Raw genomic sequence first — 25572 nt, 5'->3', positions numbered from 1 at the left:
GAACTTGCCAACACCCAGACCTTGCTGCCAGCCTGGGAGATCCTCCCCAGACCCTCTGGTCTCACTCACATCACAGGAAAAGAGCCTGTACCTGAAAAAAGCTTCTTGAGCAGAGAACTTCCTTCAGGGGGTCTGCTCTGGGTGCTGATGGTGACCCCCAGCCCCAAGCCCTCCCCCTCTAGTCAAGGCGACCAGATTCTCCCAAGTCGTCCACCAGCAGCTTCCCACCTGGTGTTGCCCTGCCTCTGGCAGTGACAGCACTGCTGGCACTGGGGCCCGATTGTTCCCAGGCACTGTGGGGGATTGGACAGCACCTTGCCCCACTCCCTGGATGCCAGGAGTGCCCTCCTGTGTGACAACCAGGTGTCCCCAGACATCACCCAGTATCCCTGCCAGATGAAAACCACTGTACTAACCGCTTTGCACAGCAAGGGTTCCCAGGTCTCAGCCTGGGGTCTGGGTGAGGAGTGGGGTGCTCACCACTTCCATTCTGTTGCTCATGGACACAAAACCAGTCAGTACAGGACCAGAGCCCACCCATCCACCCACCCTTCCCACTGGAAATAGAGTTCCCGTGGCCACGTAGAAAAACTGGAGCCACAAGTAACTCAAGATGTGTTTATAAAAGGTGCTTTACTTAGCCAGGTATATCCAAAATACCCTTTCAACTTATAATACTTTTTTTTGGTCTTTTCTGTCTTTTTAGGGCTGCACCCCCAGCATATGGAGGTTCCTACACCACAGCTCATGGCAACGCCGGATCCTTAACCCACTGAGTGAGGCCAGGGATTGAACCCGCAACCTCATGGTTCCTAGTTGGATTCGTTTCCCCTGCCATGACGGGAACTCCGCAACTTATAGTACTTGATAAATACTGGGATTTTTACAATCTTTGTTCACACTAAATTCTCAAAATTCAGTGTGTGTTTTACCCTTACAAGTATTTCCCACTTAATTTCCATTGTATTTCATCTGTATATGTGATTTCCCAAAATTGTAAGTGAAAAAGTAGATCTGTAGACCCAAGTTTTCCAAACATGCTTATCTTTAAAGTTTTCCAATAAGAGTCAAATATCTGTTTTTACATTGATATTTAAATTAAAAATTACACTTCAGGTGGTGAGTTTGTCCTCTGCCCTAATGTTGTCACCTCCCCAGCCAGGCCCTCCTGGGATGGATCAGCTGGGCTCCAGTATGGCAAGGTTGGGATTTCACACAGCTGGCCCAGCAATGGCCCTGGTGACCCACGGCAAATCCTTATGATCAGTTCGAATTCTTTACCAGCACTCCTCACTCCTCAGAGAACACCCAAACCTCTTCTACAACACTGGGTCTGCGTTCCTGGTGGGGCAGAGCAATGCCTCCCTCCTCAGACACACCCCTGGGAGCAGAGAGGTGCCTCCACCCTTAGACACACATGGGAACACAGCAGTGCCCCCCTTCTCAGACACAGGTGGTCCCCACCCCAGGGCTGCCGTGGTGGTTGTGGTCAGTCTGCAGGGGGTGGTGGAGGGGCCAGGGTGTTCATTTGGGGGAGGACAGATGCATGGGTGGGGGGGACAGATGGACGACAAGTGGACAGATGGGCGGTAGGTGCATGGGCAGTGGGAATGGCAGCCTAACACCCAGAGGGGTGGGGGGTTGTGGACAGGTAGGTGGGTGTTGGGTGGGCAGGTCTCCACCCTGCCCACACCTGCTAAGGTCAGTTTGGGCCTTCTCTGCCCCTTGCCCTGGGGGTAGTCTGGAAGGGTTGGTGGCCTTCCTGCCATCCTGTCCCCAGGTGTGGTATGGGGCAGCATGTGGCATCTGTGGTCTGTGCAATGGGTGGGGCCACATCCTCTCCAGATCCCTCTTCTACCTGTTCCACATGGAGCTGAGTGAGATGGCAGCCCCTGGCCTTCTGACCAGGGCCCACTCCTCTGCATGCCTTAGGGGCCAGGGCCACTCAAGTTGGCCTCTGAGGCCTGTCCTCTCAGCACTGGACACTTTCCCAGGCCAGCCTTCCTCCACAGGTCTGCTCCTCACTCTCCTGGTGCTCCTGGTCACCCTTTTCATCCCCCAGCAGTCACCTGGCCCTGCACCCAGGAAAGGCTCAGCGGGGATCCCCTGACCTCCCCACACTGACCAGGAGCTGCCAATGGGGGACAGCATAGCCTGCACTGGCCACAGGGCCTGAGGTCAGGAATGGTCTGTCTGGCAGCTCCAGCCCCACCAGGGTGTTCCTGCCTCCTGGGGTAGGTGGGGGACCCAAGGACCCTTGAAGCACTCCACACACATACCTGTCCAGCTCCCTCAGGGTTGTCCCTGCCTGAGCCCTCCACCCCAGGTGGAGGACCAGCTGCAGTCCCCGAGGAGGCTGGGCTTAGCTCTGGGGCCTTAAGAGTCACCCCCATCCCACTCCCTCTGGGGGCTGCTGTCCAGTCCAGTCCTGAACCCAGACATCATGGCTCAGAGCCTCCACTCTCCTGATGGTCCTGATGACTCAAGTCTCAGTCCCTCAGATGAGGGGCGGGCAGCATGCAGACGCCAGGCTAGGAGGGCAAGGATCAGCAAGCAACATCTTCACGACATCTTCATGGGCGTTCCCCCTTAGTGGTTTGTTTGGGGTCCTGGGTATCAGCCCTCCACACACCCTGAGCCCAGCTGGGCCAACTGGACATCAAAAGCCAGTGAAACAGCCCCTGGACTGTTCTAGAGACTTCTGTGTGGCTGCTTATCAGAGGACCACTCACAGCCTCTGTCTCCTTCCTCCCCCGACCTGCTGAGGCAGAGAGTGACCCCAAGAAGGCAGGCTCCAGCACCAGAGCAGGGGGGCTCCAGCTCACCTCAAAGAAGAGCCCCAAGGCCCCCAGCTGGCCGATGGTGCCAGAAAGGGGAGCTAGCCCCTGGTGGGGGGCAGAGGTTCTGGGGTCAGGGAATGGGCAGCTCCCAGGGTTGGGGCACTGGCTTCTCTGGACATTCCCCCCACCCGGGTCCTGAGTCTCCTGCAGAGCACCCTGCTGTCTTGGGAAGATGGGTGAAAAGGCCGCTGAGACCCTCTGTGGGAAGAAGGCTCTCTGCAGTGCCCACTGAGGACTTTGGTTGTGGGGGGATGATGCCAGGAAGGGAAGGGGTGACAGGAGCGGGAAGCCCAGACTGAGAGCCCCACCCACCGGTTCCCATCACAGGCTCAGTCACCCAGAGATGGGACCAGATGTCCCTGGTGCAGGTGTGGGAAGTGCAGTTTAGTTCCCACCCCATCCCCTCCAAGCCCCTGCCGCATCCCTCTGTCTGTCTGTCTCTGTCTCTCCTTGTCTCTCCACCCTCTTCTCTCTCCTTTCCCCGGGCTCTGACTCTTCCCCACCTCTGCCCAGAACCTTCTTTCTCTGTTCAGCCCACCTGTCTCTCCCTCAGGGTGGCCTCTGCTGACGCCCTGGTAATCGTGCTTTTCCAGCGCTGCCCTCTGAGAGGCCTGAGTCTCCTTATCCATAAGGTCCCTGGTTCCTGGTTGACCAGCAGAGGCTGGGAGCCGGAGGTGGGGGAGGCAGGTCCACGCCCTCCAAGGGCCTCCACTGCTGGGCAGCAGGAAGTGGGGTCAGGGGCTGGGAAGAGACCCATTCACCAGGCTTGCTGCCCCCCACCCGGGTTAAGGGCCCAGCTTCCCGAGAAGGGCCCAAACCTCCGGCCTGGGAAGGGCCCCACCTTGAGCCGCTTTCCTGTGCAGCCTTTCCCGGTACTGGGGCAGGGGGATGGAACCAAGGAAGCCAGACTCTGGGTTCACACATCTGGGCCCCCCCTCACAAGGGCCTGCTCCCAGACCCCTCCAGCCCCAGCTGCCCCTGCCTCGCCCCCTCCCGGCGCCACCTCGGCTCCTCTCCTCTGCCCCCAGACCCCCTGGCCTCAGCTCCCCTCACCCCCGCCCTTAGCCCCTCACCAGCCTCAGCTCCCCTCCCCTGCCCCAGGCCCCTGCTTTGGGCCCCAGTTTCCGCCTCTGTTTGATGATTATAATGCTGAGAACACAAACAGGCAGAGCTAGGGATGCTTAGAAACCACATTGCGTGGCTGCTCCTCTCTTACACTGACATCAGGGAAACTGAGGCAAAAGTCATACCCAAAAGTCAGCTGGGAGTTCCCGTCATGGCACAGTGGTTAACGAATCCAACTAGGAACCATGAGGTTGCGGGTTCGGTCCCTGCCCTTGCTCAGTGGGTTAACGATCCGGCGTTGCCGTGAGCTGTGGTGTAGGTTGCAGACATGGCTTGGATCCCGCGTTGCTGTGGCTCTGGCGTAGGCTGGCGGCTACAGCCCCGATTAGACCCCTAGCCTGGGAATCTCCATATGCCCCAGGAGCAGCCCAAGAAATGGCAAAAAAAAAAAGGCAGCTGGGGTGGTGGGGGGCAACCAGGACCCTCCATCCTTTTCTTCCTGTGTGTCTGCTCTTTATCAGGCCGGGGTCACAACGGGGGTGGGGGAACGGGGAGACAAAATCATTCCCACTTCCAGTTCAAGGGGGAAATGACTTCAGCTCCTTGACCTTGAGAAGGACTTCGAAGAAAAGGCACCAGAGGAAGTGAGATGGAGGAGGGGCTGTGGGAAACTTGCTGGGAACCCACTCAGGAGCCTTCACCTGGGCAGAAACCCAGCAGGGTGAGGCATGTGCTAAGGTCCTGAGGCTGCCCAGGCCAGTGGGCTCCAGCCACAGGGAGGAGTTTGGATTTTTCCTTCTGCCACAGGCAGCCTCGGGGTGTTTGTGTACTCAGAGGGTGTTTCTAAATTCGCTCTGGGTGCTGGGTGGTGAACCACCTTAAAGGAAAGGGGCCCAGGCTGAGGGGCCCAGGGGAAAGGGCGTGAATGGATTAGGGTGCCGGGAAGATGAAGTTCTCAGGACTGGCTGATGACTGCTGTGGGTTGTCTCCCAAATTTCTCCTGTGGATCCCAGACCCCAGTCCTGTGTGGAACTGAGCACTGAGGCAGCCTCATGGCTGGGCACCTCCATCAGGCCTGCCTGTTAAAGGGAGACAAGCTCAGGAGGTGACGTGTCCCAGGCCGGTGGACCTCAGCTCCATCACCCTGGAGAGGATATGACCCCCAGGAGACCCCCACCCCCACAACGTCCTTGTCCCTGAGGGAACCATCTTCCAAGTGGTTCCCCACAGGAAGACCAGACCCCCAATGCGGCCACCCAAGCTTGGGAGAGGCTGCTCTTCACCAGCGCCATGCACCCTCTCTGGGCAACAAAGGCTGAGATTCCCAGGATGGGGCGAGCCTGGCAGGGCTCAGATTTCCATTCAGTTGACCTCGACAGTCACTCCTCTTCCGCCTCCATCTTCCCATCTTCTGTCTCTAAAAATGAGACCTGGAATCGGCCCAGACCCTCCGCCTGCCTGTGTAACCTCGGCGGCCTGTCCTCCCCGCCCCCATCTCTGGCCCCCAGCCCCTGCCTCTCTGTCGCCTCCAGGGTCGGGGGTCAGAGTGGGAAAGCCCCTCAGGAAACCCCCGGGGAGCAGCTGGAGAAGAGGGAGGGGAAGCAGGGTCGAGGGTCAGCGGGAAGGAGCCCGGGGCGCCACTATTTAAGCCACCTCCCCTGCCGGCAGGGGACAGAGCAGGGGACAAAGCATGGAGCAGGGCCTCGCCCTCCTGCTTCCCCTCTTTCTGGGGCTGCTCCAGCCTGGCCACGGTGAGGGTTCGGGGAGGAGGTTCTGAGCGGGGAGGGGGGCTTAGGGGAGAAGAAGGGGCTCAGGCAGGGGATGGGCGGTTCTGGGAGGTGAGGGGCGAGCCCACAGACAGCAGAGAGCAAAGGAGGGAGGGGCTGAGGCTGGGGGCGCGGGGCCTGGGGAGGCGGGGCTGAGGGTGCCTTCTGCCAGCAGGTGGGCGGCTGGAGGTGGAGCCCCCGGAGCCCGAGGTGGCTGTGGCTGTGGGCGAGTCGCGGCAGTTCGCCTGTCGCCTGGCCTGCGCAGACGGCCAGGTGGCCTCGGTGCAGTGGCGGGGCCTGGACACCAGCCTGGGCTCCGTGAAGTCAGGCACGGGCAGCAGCGTCCTCTGGGTGCACAACGCCTCGCTGTCGGCTGCGGGGACCCGCATGTGCGTGGGCTACTGCGGGAAACGCTCTTTCCATCACACAGTGAATCTCCTGGTGTTCGGTAAGCACCCCCTGCCTGCTGCCTTGTCAAAAACCGGGCCCAGTCAGCGGCCCTGCTTTCCCTCTGTCCCCTGGCACCTCTTCCTGGGAGGCTTCCCGGATTGCCCATCCTTCCCCAGTTTGAGGCTGGCCTCGCAGGTCCTCCTGAGTCGCCCTGCAGTTTGCTCCCTCCTCCCTAGATCCCCTCTCCCCACCACCCAAACTTCACCCCAAGCTTTCCATACCTGCCCTTTCTGCCCTTGACTCCACTCCAGTGCTTTATATTCTAACCACACAGGGTGTGGCGCTGGGTCTTCCCTGTCTCTGTGCACCAGCAGCCGACACTCACCCCAGTGCCCCCTCCTCAAGGCCCAGCCCTCAGGGCTTAGCCCACCTCTCCCTCCACAGCCTTCCCTGACCAGCTGACTGTGTCACCAGAGTCCCTGGTGCCCGGGCGGGACCGAGAGGTAGCCTGCACAGCCCACAACGTCAGCCCTGCTCGCCCTGATGTCTTCTCCATGTCCCTGCTCCTGGGGGATCAGGAACTTGAGGGGGTGCAGACCCTGGACAGGGATGTGATGGAGGAGCCCCAGGAGGATGAGGACCCACTGTTCCAAGTGACAGAACGCTGGTTGCTGCCTCCCTTGGGAATCCCTGCCCCACCCACCCTCCACTGCCAGGTGACCATGAGCCTGCCGGGCTTGGAGCTGAGCCACCGCCGGACAATTCCAGGTGAGTCTGGGGATCGTCCAGGAAGTGGGTGAGGTCACGCCCCCCAGCTCCTGTGAGCCTGGATGAGCAGTGCCCAGGGTGCTTCTGGAATCCTGCTTCCGCCCTTGCTTGCTGTGCTCCCATCTGGACTGGTCACAGCCCCATAGCAGGTGGGAAAACTGCACTGGATCTTAGTCTGTCCCCCGGTGGCAGCCAGAGTGCTACTTCTCACTCCTTCCTTCCACATGTTTGCTGAGCACTGCCCTCTACTAGGCTCGTGAGGTTCTGCCCCTCCTCTGCTCAGAGCCCTCCGGGGCTCCCACCTTCCTCTGAGTATGCCCATGGGCCCCTGCATAGCCCACCTCGTGCCCCTCTCCCTGCCCTCACCTCCTCCCTCTTTACCCCCCACTCACTCTGCTGCTCCTCCAACACACACACCCCCAGGGCCTTTGCATTGCTCTGCCCTCCACCCCTCTCAGGTCACCTTCCCAATGAGCCTTGCCCTGACCTCCCTGTCCTAGGGGTCAAGCCCCCCCCCCCCACAGGCCCTTTCTCTTCTACAGAGGCTTTGTTGACACCTTTTATCAACATCCCATATGTGTTGGATTTTTTTTCCATTATCTGTCTTCCCTGCTGTTGTTTCATCAAGAGAGGAATGTGTCACTCTCATTCACGGATGTGGAGCCATCCCCTTCCCTTTCCCCACCCCTCAGCTCCATCATAGTAAAGTCTAGTACTCTAAGGCCCTGCACTCTGAGCACATGTCGCCTGCCATGCTCCTGGGGTAGGGGGTTCTCCCCCCTTTACAGTTGAGGAAAGTGACACACAGAGATTTAGATGCCTGCTGAGGGGAATGGGCAGCAATGGACCTTCACCCCTTCCCTACTCACTGGGGCACCCTGAGATTCACCCAAGTGGCCCAAGATGGGGCTGGGAGCAGTCTTGGCCCAACCACATGGTCCAGATGGAGAGGCTGAGGCAGGGGAGGGGCCTAGGCAGCAGGGAGAACAAATGCTCCCCTGTTTCCAGTCCTGCAGGGCCTGACCTCCCCGGAGCCCTGTGTCACAACCTCCTTGGAGTCCCCCATCACAACCTCCCCTGAGACCCCAGAACAGACCTCCACCCACAGCCCCAGGAGTCCCGACCCCGAGCCAGGGAACAGCTCCACCAGGCCCTGCCACCCAGAAATCCACCAGGTGTCAGCACTGGGAACTCTGGAGTTGCTGTGTGAGGCGGCCTGCGGCCCAGGTGTGGCCGTGCACTGGACCCAGGCTCCCGGTGGGCTGGCAGCCTACAAGACAAGGGAGGCCGGGGCCCAGGCTTGGCTTACCAGCGGGAGCACGCTGTGGACTGAGTGCCACCCTGAGGGCTGGTTCCAGTGTCGCCTGGACCCAGGGGGCCAGATGGCCAACCTGTACCTGGTCCCAGAAACCTGTGAGTCTGGGGGCTGGGGTGGGCACTGGGGGAGGCTGGGAGGCAGGGAAACCTCGTGTCTGGATTTTAAACCGGGAGGCACCCTGCCAGCCTATGTCCCCAGCTGTCTGCCATGCTTCCCTAACACTGTTAAGTCATAGCTGCCTGCATGGCGATAACTGTTAAGTTTCTGGGACCATATAGATGTCACAGTAGTTTGTAAATCCTGACCTCTATGGACTGCAACAGCCTGTGGAATAAAATAAAATATGACCACTTCGGTAATTTCAGCTTTTCTAGTAGCCACATTCAGGAAAAAAAAAATGGAAAAAGTCTGATAAGGAGCTCCCTTGTGGCTAAGTGGGTTAAGGATCTGGCATTGTCACTGCTCTGGCTCTGCTTACAGCAGTGGCACAGGTTTGATCCCTGGCCTGGGGGATTTCTGCTTGCCGTGAATGTGGCCAAAAAAAAAAAAAAGTCTGATAATATATTGCATCAAATCTAGTATATCTCAAATATTATCTTCTCAACATGTAACTTACAACAAAGCATGAATCAGTTTTTTTTTTCAAACTAAGTCTTCAAAATACGATGTGCATTTTACATGAACAGTGCTGTCCATTCAGAATGGCCATGCTTTAAATGCAGTCCTGACAAGTAGCCCCTCACTGGACAGCCTACTTCTCACTATAAGGTCCTATGAACTTTTCAAAAGGTTTACTCTAGGGAGTTCCCGTCGTGGGGCAGTGGTTAACGAATCTGACTAGGAACCATGAGGTTGCGGGTTTGATCCCCGGCCTCGCTCAGTGAGTTAAGGATCTGGCATTGCCATGAGCTGTGGTGTAGGTCGCAGATGCGGCTCATATCCTGCATTGCTGTGGCTCTGGCATAGGCCGGTGGCTACAGCTCCAATTAGACCCCTAGCCTGGGAACCTCCATATGCCACGGGTGCAGCCCTAGAAAAGACCAAAAAAAAAAAAAGGTTCACTCCAAAGTCTTTGGAAGTTCCTGTTGTGGCTCAGCGGTAATGAAGCCAGATGATATCTGTGATGATGCATGTTCAATCCCTAGCCCCACTCAGTGGGTAAAGGATCTGGCGTTGCCATGAGCTACATCGCAGGTTGCAGATGCAACTTGAATCTGGAATTACTGTGGCTGTGGCGTAGGTTGGCAGCTGCTACTCTAATTCGACCCCTAGCCTAGGAACTTCCATATGCTGTGGCTGTGGCCCTAAAAATTAAAATAAAATAAAATAAGGGCCTTTGGATAGTCCAGCGATTTTTGTACATTTCTAAAGACATTCTAAATGGTGAAGTCCTTTGTAAAATGTTAGGGGACTCGGTGAATGTGGGAGCCCTTAGCAGACTCTGCTAAGCTGCTCCCCAAACCTGCAGGGGTGTAAGGGCTCCCTTTGTATCTTGCCCCAGGCTCCCTGCCAGCATCTGCAGCCCTATGGACGGGTAGCTTGGTGCTGGGGCTGCTTCTCCTGGTGTTCCTCATCTACCGCCTGTGGAAACGCTGCCGGCCCACCAGCTGATGACTGGGCCTACGCTCCTCTGGGCCTCCGGCGCCACCTGGACCACAAAGAGGAGGACTCTCTTTCCACTCAGTTGCAATGAGAGGACATTAACAGGGTTATGGACAGCAGAGGGGCTGACCATGCACCCTTTACCTTGATGGCAGCACATACAGGCTTCCCAGCTGGCTGGGCTTCCCCTCAGTGAGGCCCCTGGGGAGCCACCCCAACAGTGCAGAGCTGGAGAATAAAGAGCATCTGGCCTAACTTTGGCAGTGGTTCCTGTGGTAGAACAGACACTGGAATCATCTACACAGCTCCAGGCATCCTCTGCTCTGGGTGACTCCCCAGAGAGACAAGGAAGAACAGACACCCCAGCCCCACCTGGCCAGGGCTCGGGGAGAGGTGTGCACTCTGCCTGCCTGCTGCCCTTCCCTGGGCCGGGTGGCGGGGGGGGGGGGGGGGGGGGGGACGGGACACTGATGCTAAAAGAATAACTAGGATTCCTCAAAAGAAGCGGAGAAGAGAGAGTGCCCTGGTGGCTCAGCGGGTTAAAGACCCTGTGTTGTTACCACTGTGGCACAGATTTGATTCCTGAACTGGGAATTTCCGTGTGGCCAAAAAAAAAAAAGCAGCAGCAGCGGAGATTTGTTGGGGATGGCATGGGCAAAGACAGACAGAGGTGACTTGTTAAGGGAAATAGCATGTCTTTGCGAATGGCTGTGGGCTAAGGCGGCGGGAAAAGCGAGACAGAGGGGCTGGATATGAGATTGGCAGGACTGTAGATGCCAGGGACTTCAGCCTGCTATAACTGGGTGCTCTGAGAGAGTTGAGAATTATAGAGGATGCAGGCGACAAAGATCCCTCTGGTGGGAAGGAAAGGTAATAGCCAGGGGCGAATAATCGGGAACCGTGAGTACTCCACTCACTCAGCAGGTGCGTACCGGGGACTAAGGGCAGAGGGAGCGCAGAGTGGACCCCGAACACAGTCTGGTGCATAGAGGGAGCTTTTCCCCACGAAGTGCTACACAGTCAGACGTAGACTGAATTAGGCTGAGCATAAACGCTGAGTTGAAAATCAGAAAAGGGAGGGGGACATTACTTAGTCCTGGAGGTGGGGTGGAGCCATACAGCCTATGCTCAGCAGGGCGTCTTTGGTAACCAAGGAGACCGGTTGCCAGGGCACCGTGCTAATGAAGGGCCCACTTCCAAGATGGCAAGCAATCCAGCTTCACACCAGAAACCAAGCCCTTCCTAGGGATCCATTTTGGAGTCTGGCAAAATTTAAGTTCCTGGCCCAAGCCAGGAAAACCAGCCAGCACACGTAAAGAGGAAACCTGAGAGAGAATGCCAGTTAGAACCTAGGAGAATGAGTGGCCTGCGGTGGTGATTTCCCAGTATCCCAGCGGGATTCGGGTGCTCTCTGCCCTTAACCAAGATGGCCGGCCCGAGTCGCTAGCGTACTGTGAAATATGGCGGCGCTTCCGGCCCTGTCGCCCTCAGCGAAGATGGCGGCAGTGGAGAAGCGGCGGCCGGCGATGACCCAGGCGGCCAGTATCACGGACAGCGGCCGGCCAGGGGTCTCCCGAGCAGCTGTGACGGCCGAGAGTGAGGAGGACTTTCTGCGGCAGGTCGGCGTGACGGAGATGCTGCGCGCGGCCTTGCTGAAGGTGCTGGAGGCGCGACCCGAGGAGCCCATCGCCTTCCTTGCACACTATTTCGAGAACATGGGCCTGCGCTCGCCTGCAAACGGCGGCGCCGGGGAGCCCCCGGGCCAGCTCCTGCTGCAGCAGCAGCGCCTGGGCCGCGCGCTATGGCATCTTCGCCTGGCTCACCACTCCCAGAGGTGCGGGGCTGGGCCGGGCCCGGGCGGGTAGGGGATGCGGCCGGACCTCAACTCCCAGCGTGCTCCGTGCTGCTCGCTCCCCGCCTCGGCGCCGGCGAAACAGCGTGGGGCTTGCTGGGAACTGTGGTCCGTTGCCCCTGGCGCGGGGTGGGCGCGCACTGCTGTCAGCTGGAGGTTCCCGGCTCGGCCACCGAGATGAGGGCCGGTGCTGCGAGCTCTGGTCGACTTTGTCTTTTGTGATGCCTTTTTGCAGGTGCTGAGCTTCCCCTTGCAGCCCTAAGGCAAGGCCTCCTGCGGGCAGGAGGGGTGTCCAGGAAGGGGCCTGCATGACGCACAGGGAAAGGCCAGCAGGCGCACTGGCCTGGAGGCTGTAGGGCTGCAGTGTGGGGGTCCACAGGGGAAGGGAAGGCCGTGGAACTTTCGCATGGCGGTGTGGAGGGGATGGTGCCTGCCGCCCACCCCCACCCCCAGCTCTGAGCCCATAGAAGGGGATTGAGAAACACTCGTTGAATGTGTGAGCCATACCAGGTGGATGGAGAGAACCAGCATCAACCAGACAAGGTCGCTGCTGGATGTAGGTGGGCTGGGACTTGGATTGGGGGTTCCCCAGAAGCAGAGCCTGAGGCGAGCATTCACATGGGGATCACATTATAAGAAGGTGCTCTCAGAGAACCCAGGAAGGGGAGGAAGCCAAGCAGGGGAGAGTTTCAGCCTAATCCCCCAGCCCCCCTATCTGGAGGCAGCTCCTAAGAAGGGGAGCACAGAGAGGCTTGGAGGAAGCCTGGGTGTGGGGAGGGGTGTGGAGAGCAGGCATCCATGCAGAGTGCCTATCTGTACCACAGGGGGAAGGAGGGGTGTCCAAGGTGACAGCCAGAAAAGGGGGTGGCCAGAGATAGGGACCTGGCAGGGAGCAAGCTGGTGAGCGTCCAGAGCTCAGGGCATATGCTCTGAAAGTCGAGTTGCTGCTTTTGCTGGGGCCGAGGTGGCAGGAGTTGTGCAGGGAACAGGAACAGGAACAGGTCCTGAGATGGGAGGTCACACTGGTTCTGAGGGGAGCTGAGTAGGGGGCTGGGAAAATCTTGCAGCAGAAAGGTGGGCAGTCAGGTCTGCAACGGAGACGTGTGACAGGGGCAGGAGGTTGTCACTTGGGAGGGGTTATGAAGGCTTCGGGGGAGCTGGGAAGAGCCCAGGATCCAACTCTGAGGGACCACAGCCTCAGCAAACCCACAGCATGAGAAGGCCGACCAGACATGGAGGAGGGAACCAGAGGAGAGTGGCAGCCCAGGACAACTTCCAGGAGGAAGAGAGTCAGTAGCAGGGTCGTGTACAGTTGTTTAGGTCAGGCACTGCACAAGTCACCCACCCCATAGACATCACAGGTGGGGACTTTTGTGTGAAGCCTTCTGGCAGAGCTTCTACTAATTCACACAAAGGCACCTTGTGAGCTGTTGGCAGCCCTGGGTCCAGTGGCTCTGTAGATGAGGGTTGAGAAGTGTCCTGAGTTTTGAACAAAGGGAGCTGTTTGAGTTTTCTGGGGCTGCTGGAACCACTTATCACAAACTTGGTAACTTAAAACAATAGAAATTGCAGCTTCCCATTGTGGTGCAATGGGATCCACGGCATCTCTGGAGCACTGGGACGCAGGTTCCATCCCCAGCCTGCCACCATAGGTTATGGATCCAGTGTTGCTGCAGCTGCAGCATAGGTCACAACTGCAGGTTGGATCTGATCCCTGACCAGGAAACTCCACATGCCTCAGGGCAGCCAGAAAAGAAAAATTTAGTGTCCCACAATTTTGAAGGCCAAAGTCTGAAATCAAGGTGTGGCAGACTCTGGTCTCTCTGGTGACTCCAGGGGAGGGTCCTTCTTGCCTCTTGCAGCTTATGGGGACTCCAAGCATCCTTGGCCTCTGGCTGCATCACCCCAGCCTCTGCCTCATCTTCCATGGTTTCTTCTCTGTGTCTCTGTCTCTCACAAGGACACTTGGCACTGGATTTCAGGCTGTCTCACTTCATCTCCAGATCCTGAACTAATTATACCTGCGGAGACCCTAATCCCTAATAAGCCACACTCACAGGTTCTGGATGGACATGCATTGGGGGCCACTATTCACTGCACTGCAGGGGTGTTGGGGTGCTGGCTGGGGACACAGAGAGACAGGAGTGGGCAAGACCCATGGCAGGTGCTGGTGGCCATGTTCCAGGGCTCCAGGGTGCACCTGATCCCCCCAGAGACAGGGCTGGTAGGGGGCTCAATGGTGGGTTCAGTCAGTTGCCCCTTAACCTCTGCTGACAGGTCAGAAGCCAAAGCCAGGTCAAGGTGAGTCCTGGGTGTGAGAGGTGGTCCCCCCAGGCCAGACAGCTTTGTCCCGAGGCAGAGAGGTAGGCTGGAGCACCATGGGGCCATTCTTGAGAGTGTCCTCAGCATGAAAGATTTGGGGAGAATGTTACCAAAACCCCTCTGCTGGTGCCTGAGAAATCAGAAGTGCTGGCCACTAGGACTGGTCATGGTGGCGCTGACATCTCATTGGCCCCCGGAGCACAGACACAGCTGACTCCAGACCTGCAGGGGCCACCCTGGCACTAGGGGAGAGCGCCAGAGTCAGACCTGGGCACTGTGGCTCCAAAAAAGATGCAAAAGCACCACTTGGTCTGAGCCAGGCTCCTCAGCTCCAAGCCTTCTCAGCAGAGGGGCCCATCCTGGGCTTGGGCGGGGGGCAGCTTCCCTGGCCCCACCCACTTGACGGCCAGGAGCCCCATCATGACAAGCACAGATATCCCCAGTGACCCATGGGGACAGGTTTTCCCCAGGCGAGACCCCTGGGTTAGGAAATTTCACTCCAGGAGACTGTGCTCCACAACCATCTGACCCCTGAGGTCCTGGGATGCTGCACATGTTTAAATACACACCTGGCAGGAGGTGGGGGTGACTCACAAACGCCGGGGCCACCCTGGTCTACACCTGCTGCCTCAGTGGGAATTTATGCAGGCCTCTGCTGTGAGCAGGGAGGAAACCCAGTTCCTTTCCAAACAATGGCAGAGTCCCTCCCCTTGGCACTGCTGACACTGGGGGCAGTCACTCTGTGGGGGGCCGTCCTGGGCCACCACCCACCCATTGGTGACAACCAAAACTGACCCCAGGCATCACTGGTGTCCTCTGTGGGCAGAATCACCCCCACTGAGAGCCCCCAGTCAGCAGCAGGACGTCTCTGTCACTCCAGGACACAGCCTGTCAAGAGGTTCTTTTTTGTTTGTTTGATTTTGGTTTTGTTTTTTTACAGCCACACCTGTGGCATATGGAAGTTCCCAGGCAAGGGGTTGAATCAGAGCAGCAGCTGCCAGCCTATGCGACAGCCACAGGAACACCAGATCTGAGTCACATCTTGACCTAAGCCACAACCTGTGCCAATGCTGGACCCTTAACCCTCTGAGCGAGGACAGGGATTGAACCTGCATCCTCACAGATGCTGTGTTGGGTTCTTAACCCATTGAGCCACAGTGGGAACTCCTGAGAGGTTGGTTTTTTTTAACAAAGCCCCACATGCTTTGCAAACCACTCTGTGTGGGAGGTGACTCACATGAAGCCTGAGGACCAGGTGGCTGGGGAGCCCCTGGAGGACAGACGGACTGACAGATGATGGACAAGAGGCTGCAGCCTAGCGCCAGGGATGGCTTTCCTCTGGGTATCTCACCTGCTACTCTGATCTCACTGGGCTGGAAGTGCCTCCGGTGAACCTTCCTGCCCAAGGCCTGGGGTCCGTGCTAAACAGCAACAGGACGAGCTTGATTTCGCTAAGGGCAGGCACACGCGGGCCCTGCCACATGCTGGCCTGGTCTGGGCCACCAGGCACAGTCTTCCTTCTGTCCTCCCTGAGCTTTAAGGACCAGGACACCTGTTCTCCAGACAGGACAGCAAGGGCAGTTGGCTGGAACTAGTGCTGGTTTGGGCCCCACCCCTGCTGCCACCTCCAGGGGACGAGGATTAGCTCAAGGCAACAAGGGAGTGACAGGCCCCTGGGGGAGTGGTCCAGCAGAGCAGAGTGGATGGGGAACCCTCAGGCACTGCCAGGATGAACTGGTGGCAGGAACAGACACCTGAAATCTCTATGGCCTCATACAGCCAAGGGGCCTCTCACTGCAGGGTTGGCAGGGACTGTCTGGGAACCTACACAGTCAAGCCAGTGGCCAAGGGCTGTGGGCTGGCTCTTTTTTTTTTTTTTGCTATTTCTTGGGCCGCTCCCGCAGCATATGGAGGTTCCCAGGCTAGGGGTCGAATCGGAGCTGTAGCCACCGGCCTACGCCAGAGCCACAGCAACGCGGGATCTGAGCTGTGTCTGCAACCTACACCACAGCTCATGGCAACGCCCGATCATTAACCCACTGAGCAAGGGGAGGGACCGAACCTGCAACCTCATGGTTCCTAGTCGGATTCGTTAACCACTGCGCCACAACAGGAGCTCCTGGGCTGGCTCTTATAACCTCCACGGAAGTGGGCCCTACCATGCTTCTGTCACGTGTGGCCACCTGCCTTCAAGACGCCCCTGAGATCCCCCCATATTCATGCTTTCCTGGCCCCCTCCCATGTCACACTGGGCCACCCGCTGTAGGGGACCAGTATGATGTAGTGAGGGGAAGAGGCCTCCACAGGGATCCTTCAGAGGCTGGGGTCCTGGCTGCCAGCCAAGCCATTCCTGGTTCCTGACTCAGGCTGTGATGTGACCTAGGAGTGGGGTAACTGCTACGCTCCCACAGAGCTGATGTGGAACCACCACTGCCAGGGTGGCTCACAGCCCCTTGTCCTGGTGAAGAAGTTGATAACAGGAGCCCCTACAAAGGGCTGTTATGAGGTGGCAGCAGCTGGTGCAGTGCCAGTCGTGACACTGCATCTGGCACCCTAAAGCTCCAGCACATCGTGAGGACCCCACAGTGAGGATGGGCAGCTGGGAGAGATCCCAGGTCCCATCCTCCCCCTGGGGCTCAGTTCCTCCTCTATGAAGGGCCTCGATTCCTGGTGCCCATGGGGTTAGTACATCCAGGCCTAGCCCTGGGCAGCAGGGAGGGTACTGGACACCAGCTGTGCTCCAGCCTGGCATGTCCCAGGCTCACACCCCTGCTGGCCCCTAGAGGTGGGCAGCATGCCAGGTCCCACAGTTAAGAGTGGAGCTGCGGTACATGTCCTATGTCCTGCCCCAAGTGGAGCCAAGCTTCCAGGAAAGGTGGGTGTGAGCCCTGGCGTCTACCTCTTAGTGGGGCCCTTGGCCTGACCATCATCCCACCCTGAGCCTCCCTTCCCATTTACTTCAGTGGAAATGGAACCAGGCCACAGGCGAGCGCTGGCTGTCCAGGTGAGGATGGATTGAGATGCCGGGTTAACTAGACTCCCAGGCTAACCCCCAGCCCAAGCAGTTCACCACCTCTGAGGTACAGCCTGGCCAGGATGCCTGGCAGGACCTCAGGATCCTCATCAGGTAGGCGGTAAGTAGTGTCAGCACTGCAGCAGGTCCCTGATGTGACTACCACGCTCTGCTGTTGCAGCCACAGGCAGTGTATCTGGACTGACGTGGCCACCTGCCCATAAATCTTCACCAACACCAACAGGCTGCAGCCCGGTGTGAGCTACAAGCTGTGATTTGCTGACTCTGGGCCTGCGGGGGTGCAATGAGTTAACCTCTGGTAAAAAGTGTGTGGCCCCAGTGACACCCTATGGGTGCGCAGGACACCGGCAGGAGGGCAGGTGCGCCGTGGCTGAGTCAGCGGGCATTTTTCAGGCTCCTGGGCAGTGTTCTGGGCCCTGGGGCTGTAACAGTGACCGGCAGATACAGCCCCTGACGTGGTGACTGCCATGAAGAGAAGTAGAGACAGGAGTTAGGGAGTGGGGAGGCCTGCCCCAGAGGTGACATGGAGCAAAGACTCAGAAGCCCGGGAGAGGGCACTCCAGGTGAGGGCGCAGTCGGGGGCAAAGCTCCTGAGGCCGGATCGGCCTCTGGGGGGGCGGGCTGCGGGTGGGCTGGGCTCTTCCGCGGCCCGACGCCCCCTCCGCCCCGCAGGACAGCCTTCAACAACAACGTCGGCGTGGCCTACGAATGCCTGAGCGCCAGCGGGCGCAAGAAGAAACCGGGGCTGGATGGGCGCACGTACAGTGAGCTGCTGAAGCGCATCTGCCGCGACGGGGAAGCCCCCGAGGAGGTGGTGGCGCCTCTGCTGCGCAAGATCCAGTGCCGGGACCACGAGGCCGTGCCGCTGGCGGTGTTCCGCGCGGGCATGCTCACCTGCTTCGTGCTGCTGGAATTCGTGTCGCGCGCCGGCGCCCTCTACCGGCTGCTGGAAGACCCGGGCCTGGCCGTGGCCGACCGCCGCGTGGGCCAGGCCGTGCTGGACACGCTGGCGGGGGCCCTGCAGGCCAGCGACGATACCGCGCCCGCTCGCTACCTGGAGGCCGGCTCGCGTCTGGGGCCCGACAGCCTGGCGCTGGCCATGGACCGCGCGCTGGTGGCTCGGCGGCCCAGCGCGCCCATGACCCGGGAGGAGTTCCTGGAGAAGGCCGCCGCCCTCTTCATCGCCAAGGTCAAGCCCGTGGGCTGAGCGCCTCCGTTGGCAGCCACCTTCTCCCCACCCGGACAGCTGGGGTTCTCGAGGTCCGACTCACCTGCTCCTGGGCAGAAAACGGGCTCGGGTCCGGGACTGGGATGTCCCTGCATGCGGGGGTGAAAGGGAGCCCCTCCACACCCAGCTTCCAACCTGGAATGATGTCCCAGCCCCCACTGGGGGAGGCTGAGAGTCCCTCCCCGCACGCCCGCCAGGGCCCCCTCTTCAGCAGTAATAAAGTCTGTTAGCCAGGCCCACCTGTGTGTGTGCTGCCCCAGCCCTAGCCCACGTCCACAGAAAATACAGTCCACTCAGGCCACACCCCAGCCAGCCCCCAGCAGGTCCCACCAGTTCTGGGAGACCCCAGGGTAGCCCTGGACTCAGCTTTATGGGAGTGGAGGGCCCCCAGTCTCCCTCCACCAGGGCAGCCCCCTAGCAGTTCCCCCTGGACCTCAGTTTCCCCCCTGTCAAGGGAAGAGGTGGGCCGGGCAGGTGGGGTGATGGTGATGACAGGAGTGGCTAACCGCATCCAAGTCGGGCAGTGTCTTGACTCATCGCTGCCCTATGCGGAAGGTAAACCACTGCCCAAGTTTGGTGGATGGGGAAGCCCCGAGGCCCAGAGTAGTGAAGGTCACACCACCAGCAAGGGGCGAGCAGGGATCTGAACCAGGCCGTGCTCTGTAACCCACAGGCACAGCACCTCTGCCACACTGTCTGGCCCATCCCAGGTCCAGGCACACCTGTGAGGTTTGCCAACCGCCCCCAGGCGACCCTCCTCCCCCAGGAGAATCACTTCCTGGATGGGGTAGTTTCCCAGCCCAGAGCCGTTTTGGGCAGAGACTTCATGCTCTTGGCTTCAATTTCCTACCCCATTAAACAGGACTCAAGACAGCCCTTATTCTGACTGAAGGACATCACACAGGGCCACCCTGCCTCCCTGTTTCCCAGCATCTGCCCTTGGCCTTGGGCAGCTAATCCATGAGCAAATGATTGTGGCTGACTGGGCTTTCCAAAAACAGCCACAGAGAGTTCCCATTGTGGCTCAGTGGAAATGAATCCGACTAGGATCCATGAGGATACAGGTTCAATCCCTGTTCCTGCTCGGTGGGTTAAGGATCTGGCATCGTTGTAAGCTATGGTGTAGGTTGCAGACATGACTCAGATCTGGCATTGCTGTGGCTGTGGTGTAGTCTAGCATCTGTAGCTCCAATTTGACCCCTAGCCTGAAAACTTCCATATGTCACAGGTGTGTCCCTAAAAAGCCAAAAAAAAAAAAAAAACACCAAAAACCAAAAATAGCTGCAGGTTCCTTTGCCTTCCCACTTGCTCCTCCTGAATCTCCATCCCCTCCAGGGGCAGATAAAAGATGGAATCTACATCCCTCCCCCCCTTGAACTTGATGGCTTTCCTGACAGCACATGGCTTCCAGGCCTGGGTAACAAAAGGCAAGAGGTACCCCTGTGGGTGCTGGCATAAAACACAGCAACCACTTTGTGAGGAAGCCCAGCAGTGTCTGTTGCAGGTCAGTGAGCTAAATAAATGATTGTTACTGTATTCAGCCACAAAGTTTTGGGGTCATTCATTACATAACCAGAAGATTCAGAAAAAGTACCCTGCTCAGTAAGCATGAGCTGTTACCAATTCAGCACACAGAAAACAGGCCAGACGTGTGAGTGGGCTGAGGACCTTGTGGGACCGGACGACATCAGGGAGCAAGCTGTGCTGAGACCCCCACCAGCCCAGAGCTCACAGCCAGGCCAAGCACCCATGTTAGGGGCCAGGATCCAGACGCAGTACCCTGCGGACGCATGGGCCCCAAGCATCCTCTGGGCCACTCTGTGGTCCCCTGGGAGGGACCTCCGCCTCCTGGTCATCAGAACTGGGCTGGACAGTGTGTAGCAGGTGTCACTGGTGCCACCAAATCCCCTCCCCAGCTGCCTTGGCTCACGGCTGCCTCTCTGGAGATAGAGCCACATGTCCAGGAGGCCCCATCCCTCCCTCTGGGGCAGGCGTGGCCAATGAGTGACCGTGACAGAATCCAGGAGCCAGCCTGCTTGCCACAGAGGCAGCCAACGCTGGAGACAATTCATGCTCCAGGGGCACCCCAGATCAGGCTGTGGCCACCTCCAGCCAAGGATGCCTCCCCCCTCCCCTGCCCCAGCCATCTTCCCTCACTGCCTCTCCTAAGTGACCATCATGCCTGATCTTGGGTCCAGAGGTCTTGGTTTGCCCTTTACTGGCATAGTTTGGGGAAGTGCAGCTGTCCTGCTTCCCCAGCCTTGCAGCAGCATGGACACTCAGCCTCTCTGCCTTGTGTAGTCCTTCCACAACCCTCACAGAAGGCTCCTCCTCCTGCCCCTTCCCTGAGGGAGGGGTGTCCTCCTGCTCCTCCAGGGGCCTTGCCTCTCCTCGTGCTTCCTCCCCTGGCATCTCATCAGGCCTGTGGCTTCAATTACTGCCTGGTCACCAAGGAGTCTCAAATTCACATCTCAGGTCCAGCCCTGCAGTGCTCCAGCTCTGGAGAGCCAAGCACCTGCTGGGCGTCTCCTCAGGGACATGCCAAGGACATCCCAGGCCTGCCACGTGCAGGACGGAGCCTCCAGTCAGCCTCCCTGAACCTGGAGCTCCTCTGGAGCCTGTGGTCTCTGCAGAAGCCCCCCAGTCTGCCCAGAACAGGGACTCCATCTGGATGCCTCCCCTGTCCCCTCAGCTGGCCTTTCTCTCATCCTGTGGGTTGCACAGCCATCCCAGCTTCATCCAGCCTGCTCCTTCCACACCAGCCCAGTCACGTCCTCACCCCTCTGGGCACCCCCAGCCAGTAGGAGTGCTCCAGTTGCCCTGGCCTCAGTGATTGGCTCAGGAACAGCATGTGACTCCCAGCTGGCCAATGAAGTGCCACTCTGAGGCCTTTTCTGGGGCAGCTGAGTTGGGAGAAGCTAGGCCTGGATGGTGGAGCTGTCTTTTGGTTTTTGTTTTTTTTTTTGCTTTTTAGGGCTGTACCTGTGGCATATGGAGGTTCCCAGGCTAGGGGTCAAATTGGCCTACACCACAGCCAGAGCAACGCAGAATCCGAGCTGCATCAGCGACCTGCACCACAGTTCACGGCAACCCTGGATCCTTAACCCACTGAGTGAGGCCAGGGCTCGAACCCAAAACCTCATGATTCCTAGTTGGATTCGTTTCCACTGCGCCACGACGGGAACTCCTGGAGCTATCTTTTTACCATAAGGCCTGTGAACAAAGTGAGCACTCAGGAGAGCTGAGCCAAGAGAATCCCCAGTTTCTTTTCTTGCCTCTGTCCCCTCACTCTGATTGAGGCACACTGGTCTCTAGCTAGTCTGTCTTGTCCCTACCTCAGGTCTTTGCATGAGCTGTTCTTCTCCCTGTTACACTGTTCCTCCAGACCCATGTGTCTCACTTCCTCATTTCGTTCTGTTCTCTGCTCAAATGCCACCTCCTAAGAGACCCCCTTTCTAAAATAACCCTCCTGCCCTACCCCCTGTTACTAATGCCTCACCATGCTTTATTTTTTTTCATAGCAATTTTTGCTACCCGAATTTACCAGCTTTGGAGTTCCTATCGTGGCTCAGTGGTTAACGAATCTGACTAGGAATGATGAGGTTGTGGGTTCAATCCCTGGCCTCACTCAGTGGGTTAAGGATCTGGCGTTGCCGTGAGCTGTGGTGTATGATCGCAGACGTGGCTCATTGCTGTGGCTCTGCCTTAGGCTGGCAGCTATACCTCGGATTTGACCCCTAACCTGGGAACCTCCATACGCCATGGGTGCAGCCCTAGAAAAGACCAAAAAAAAAAATATCAGGTTTTTATGTCCTTTCTCCGAGTCCCCCCAGGGGCAGGATTTTTGCATATTTTATTCATTGCTGTACCCCCAGCACCTAGAATTGTCCGTGGAAGGCCATGAATTAATTAATCAATTTTCCAGAGGAAGAATCTGACACTCATAGAGGCCAGTGTATTTAGTCCCTGTGGCTATTGTAACAAGTCACCACAAAGTGAGCAACTTAGATACAAGTCCATTATCTTACAATTCTGGAGGTTAAAAGTCTTAAGATCCAGGTGTGGGCAGGGCTGGTTCCCTCTGGAGGCTCCATGCAAGAATCTATTCTCTTGCCTTTTCCAGCTTCCAGAGGCACTGCCCTTGGCTCATGGCCCCTTCACAGGGGCTACCTGGAGAACCAGGTCATCCCACTTCAAGGGGTGGAATCTTAGCTGCAGATTTCCTTCTCTCAGGTGAGGCATTGTATACCCAGGCTCTGGGGTCAGGATGTGGACATCTGTGGCATTATTGTCTACTACTGTAGCTGAGTGGACCCAGCTTTCAGAGCAGACTGCAGAAAGAGACAGAGCTGAACTTGAAGCCCACCCTGTAACCTTTGTCTTCCTTCTCCATGTCCCTCTCCCTGTGAGGGGTCACATTCTCTCCCTCCCCGCCTTTTTTAAGTATGGTTGATTTACAATGTTGTGTCAATTTCTGCTGTACAGCAGTGACCCAGTCTCTCTCTGTCTCTCTGTCTCTCTGTCTCTCTCTCTCTCACACACACACACACACACACACACCATTTCTTACATTATCTTCCTTCATGGTCTGTCCTAGGAAGCTGTAGGAAGCTGGATATAGTTCCCTGTGCTGTATGAAAGGACCTCATTTCATTGCTTATCCATTCTAAGTGTAATAGTTTGCATCTACTAAGCTCAAACTCCCAGTCCATCCCACTCCCTCCCCACTCCCCCTTGGCAACTGCAAGTCTACCCTCCATGTCTGTGAGTCTGTTTCTTTTTTTTTTTTTTTGGTCTTTTCTAGGGCCGCTCCCAAGGCATATGGAGGTTCCCAGGCTAGGGGTCTCATCAGAGCTGTAGCCACCAGCCTACGCCAGAGCCACAGCAACGTGGGAGCTGAGCCGCGTCTGCAACCTACACCACAGCTCACAGCAACGCCGGATCCTTAACCCACTGAGCAAGGCCAGGGATCAAACCCGCAACCTCATGGTTCCTAGTCGGATTCATTAACCACTGAGCCATGACGGGAACTCCTGTGAGTCTGTTTCTATTCTGTAGGTAGGTTCATTTGTGGCTGTTTTAGATTCCACATATGAGAGCTATCATGTGGTATTTGTCTTTCTCTTTCCTTTATTATTTTTTTTTGTCTTTTTGCTATTTCTTGGGCCGCTCCCTCAGCATATGGAGGTTCCCAAGCCAGAGAGAGCCTACGCCAGAGCCACAGCAACACGGGATCCGAGCCACGTCTGCAACCTACACCACAGCTCATGGCAACGCCGGATCATTAACCCACTGAGCAAGGGCAGGGACCGAACCTGCAACCTCATGGTTCCTAGTCGGATTCGTAAACCACTGCGCCACGACGGGAACTCCCCTGTCTTTCTCTCTCTGACTTCACTTAGTATAGAATCTCTAGTTGCATACACGTTGCTGCAAATGGCATTATTTTGTTCTTTTTTATGGCTGTATATGTACTACATCTTCTTAATCCATTCACCTGTCAGTGAACATTTAGGTTGTTTCCATGTCTTGACTATTGTGAATAGTGCTGCTATGAACTTAGGGGCCCATGCACCCCCCTGCTTCAGCCCTGCAGCCCCACTGCCTCCTGAGATGATGACTTTTCCCAACAGGCACAACTGCAGCAAAATGCTATTGCGCAAATCTCCGTAACATATTCCAGCTCCATGCCAAGGGCTTACAAGCATTATATTTCATGTAACTCATTTTAAGATAAACAAGTTGAGCATTGGAGGACCATTTGTTTTATTTGCTTTTTAGGGCCACACCCGCAGTATATGGAAATTCCAGGCTAGGGATTGAATACAACTGCTGGCCTACACCACTGCCACAGTGATTCAGGATCTGAGTCATGTCTGCAACCTACACCACAGCTCACAGAAACACCGGATCCTTAGCCCACTGACTGAGGCCAGGGATTGAACCCGCCTCCTCATGGATCCTAGTCAGTTTCCTTACTGATGAGCCATAACAGGAACTCCCTGGAGGACCATTTCTAAAGTCAAGGCAGAACCTAGATTTGAATTCAGGGCTCTGTTTTTTGTTTTTGTTTCTTTGTTTTGGCTGCACCTGCAGCAGGTGGAAGTTCCTGGGTCAGGGATGGAAACCACACCACAGCAGTAACGAGAGTCATAGCAGCGACAATGCCGGAACCTTAACCTTAACCCACTGAGCCAGCAGGGAACTCCCAGGGCTCTTCTATAGCCTGTGGATGGAACGCTCAACTCAAACTGGCTTAATAAAAGAGTTCTCATCGTGGCTCAGCGGAAACAAATCTGACTAGCATCCACGAGGACACAGGTTCAATTCCTGGCCTCGCTCAATGGGTTAAGGATCTGGCATTGCTGTGAGCTGTGATGCAGGTTGCAGACTTGACTCAGATCCCACGTTGCTGGCTTAGTAAGAAGCGGAAGAAAAAAAAAAAGAAATTTATTGACTTGCACCATTGCAAGGGGAGGTCAGGCATGGCTGGATCCAGGAGCACAGTCACTGGCACTTTCTCATCAGTTGGCTTAGCTTTCCTGAGTGCCAGCTTTGTTCAAAGACTTCATGTTGATGAGATGGGCCTATGCACAAGGCCCAGGGCTCCCAGCTCAGCCATCTCAGCGTTGTGTCCCAGAAAATATCCCAGGCTGCATCTCCTTAGACAGTCAAGTCACATGCTAAACTAACCACTTCAGCCAGGGCTTAGGGATCAGTCCAATTCGAACCTTGCAGACTAAGAGTGGGGGCCCCCTCAGGAAATGGAGGTGCCATGGCCAGAAAATGGGCAGGCAGAAGCCTGGGATGTCCACAACCTCAGGACGTTGCAGAGCCTGAGATGCAGGCTGTCTTGGGAGACAAAGCCTCAGTGGGACCGAATGCAGAGTATGTAAACCTGGTACCTCCCTTTACCTATTCCCCACCCACCCAATAATTCCTGCCATATACATGGGGATACATCTTGGGAAACTTCTCTGGAAGAATCATAATTAATTCTAATTACTATTTATCAGCAAGCTGCCACTGACCAACACTATGACATTGGTGTCACTGGCAGAGAACAAGGGACAGAGAATACTTGTCCAGGGATCTCTGGACAAAGTGTGTGTGGCCCACCCTATAGGGGAGGCCCCTCCAGGTCCCCTGGTGTGCAGGGCAAGCCCCTGTATTGATGAGAGCCACTGAAGCTACTGCTCTGCCCATGGCTCTTTCTCAGGCTCCTTTGCTCATTCCCAGAGATGACATTTTTTTTTATCTCCAGACAGATTTACCTGCCTGTCCTCAGCTGGGGCCAGCCCAGGCCCAGGTGACAGACAGGCGGGGGAGGGAATCAGCTCTGCCCAGCCTCAAGTGTTGGTGCAGCTGCTGGCTGCCCGGGTCACCT

The 25572-nt window shown here is 57.1% G+C and overlaps 2 protein-coding genes across 4 annotated transcripts; both read left to right on the top strand.

The window, feature by feature from the left end:
* The first annotated feature begins 5564 nt into the window (after positions 1-5564).
* On the top strand, positions 5565-10004 carry MADCAM1 (mucosal vascular addressin cell adhesion molecule 1). Of its 3 annotated transcripts, none has more exons than XM_047777836.1 (5): positions 5565-5656; positions 5847-6119; positions 6506-6829; positions 7838-8242; positions 9649-10004. In XM_047777836.1, the coding sequence occupies exons 1-5, from the start codon at positions 5596-5598 to the stop codon at positions 9756-9758; spliced, it is 1173 nt and encodes a 390-aa protein (XP_047633792.1). In that variant the 5' UTR covers positions 5565-5595; the 3' UTR covers positions 9759-10004. The 3 variants fall into 3 exon arrangements, with proteins under 3 accessions (XP_047633792.1, XP_047633793.1, XP_047633791.1); XM_047777835.1 differs by having other exon boundaries at positions 5566-5656; positions 5844-6119; XM_047777837.1 differs by lacking the exon at positions 7838-8242.
* Positions 10005-11191: 1187 nt separating this feature from the next.
* Positions 11192-18420, top strand: TPGS1 (tubulin polyglutamylase complex subunit 1). Its single transcript, XM_047777834.1, has 2 exons — positions 11192-11583; positions 17630-18420. The coding sequence occupies exons 1-2, from the start codon at positions 11210-11212 to the stop codon at positions 18162-18164; spliced, it is 909 nt and encodes a 302-aa protein (XP_047633790.1). The 5' UTR covers positions 11192-11209; the 3' UTR covers positions 18165-18420.
* The last annotated feature ends 7152 nt before the right edge of the window (positions 18421-25572 follow it).

The sequence above is a fragment of the Phacochoerus africanus genome, chromosome 4 (genome assembly GCF_016906955.1).
Source record: "Phacochoerus africanus isolate WHEZ1 chromosome 4, ROS_Pafr_v1, whole genome shotgun sequence".
Classification (NCBI taxonomy): domain Eukaryota; kingdom Metazoa; phylum Chordata; class Mammalia; order Artiodactyla; family Suidae; genus Phacochoerus; species Phacochoerus africanus.
The sequence above is the reverse complement of the archived record's forward strand: the minus strand, read 5'-3'. Positions and strand labels throughout refer to the sequence as shown.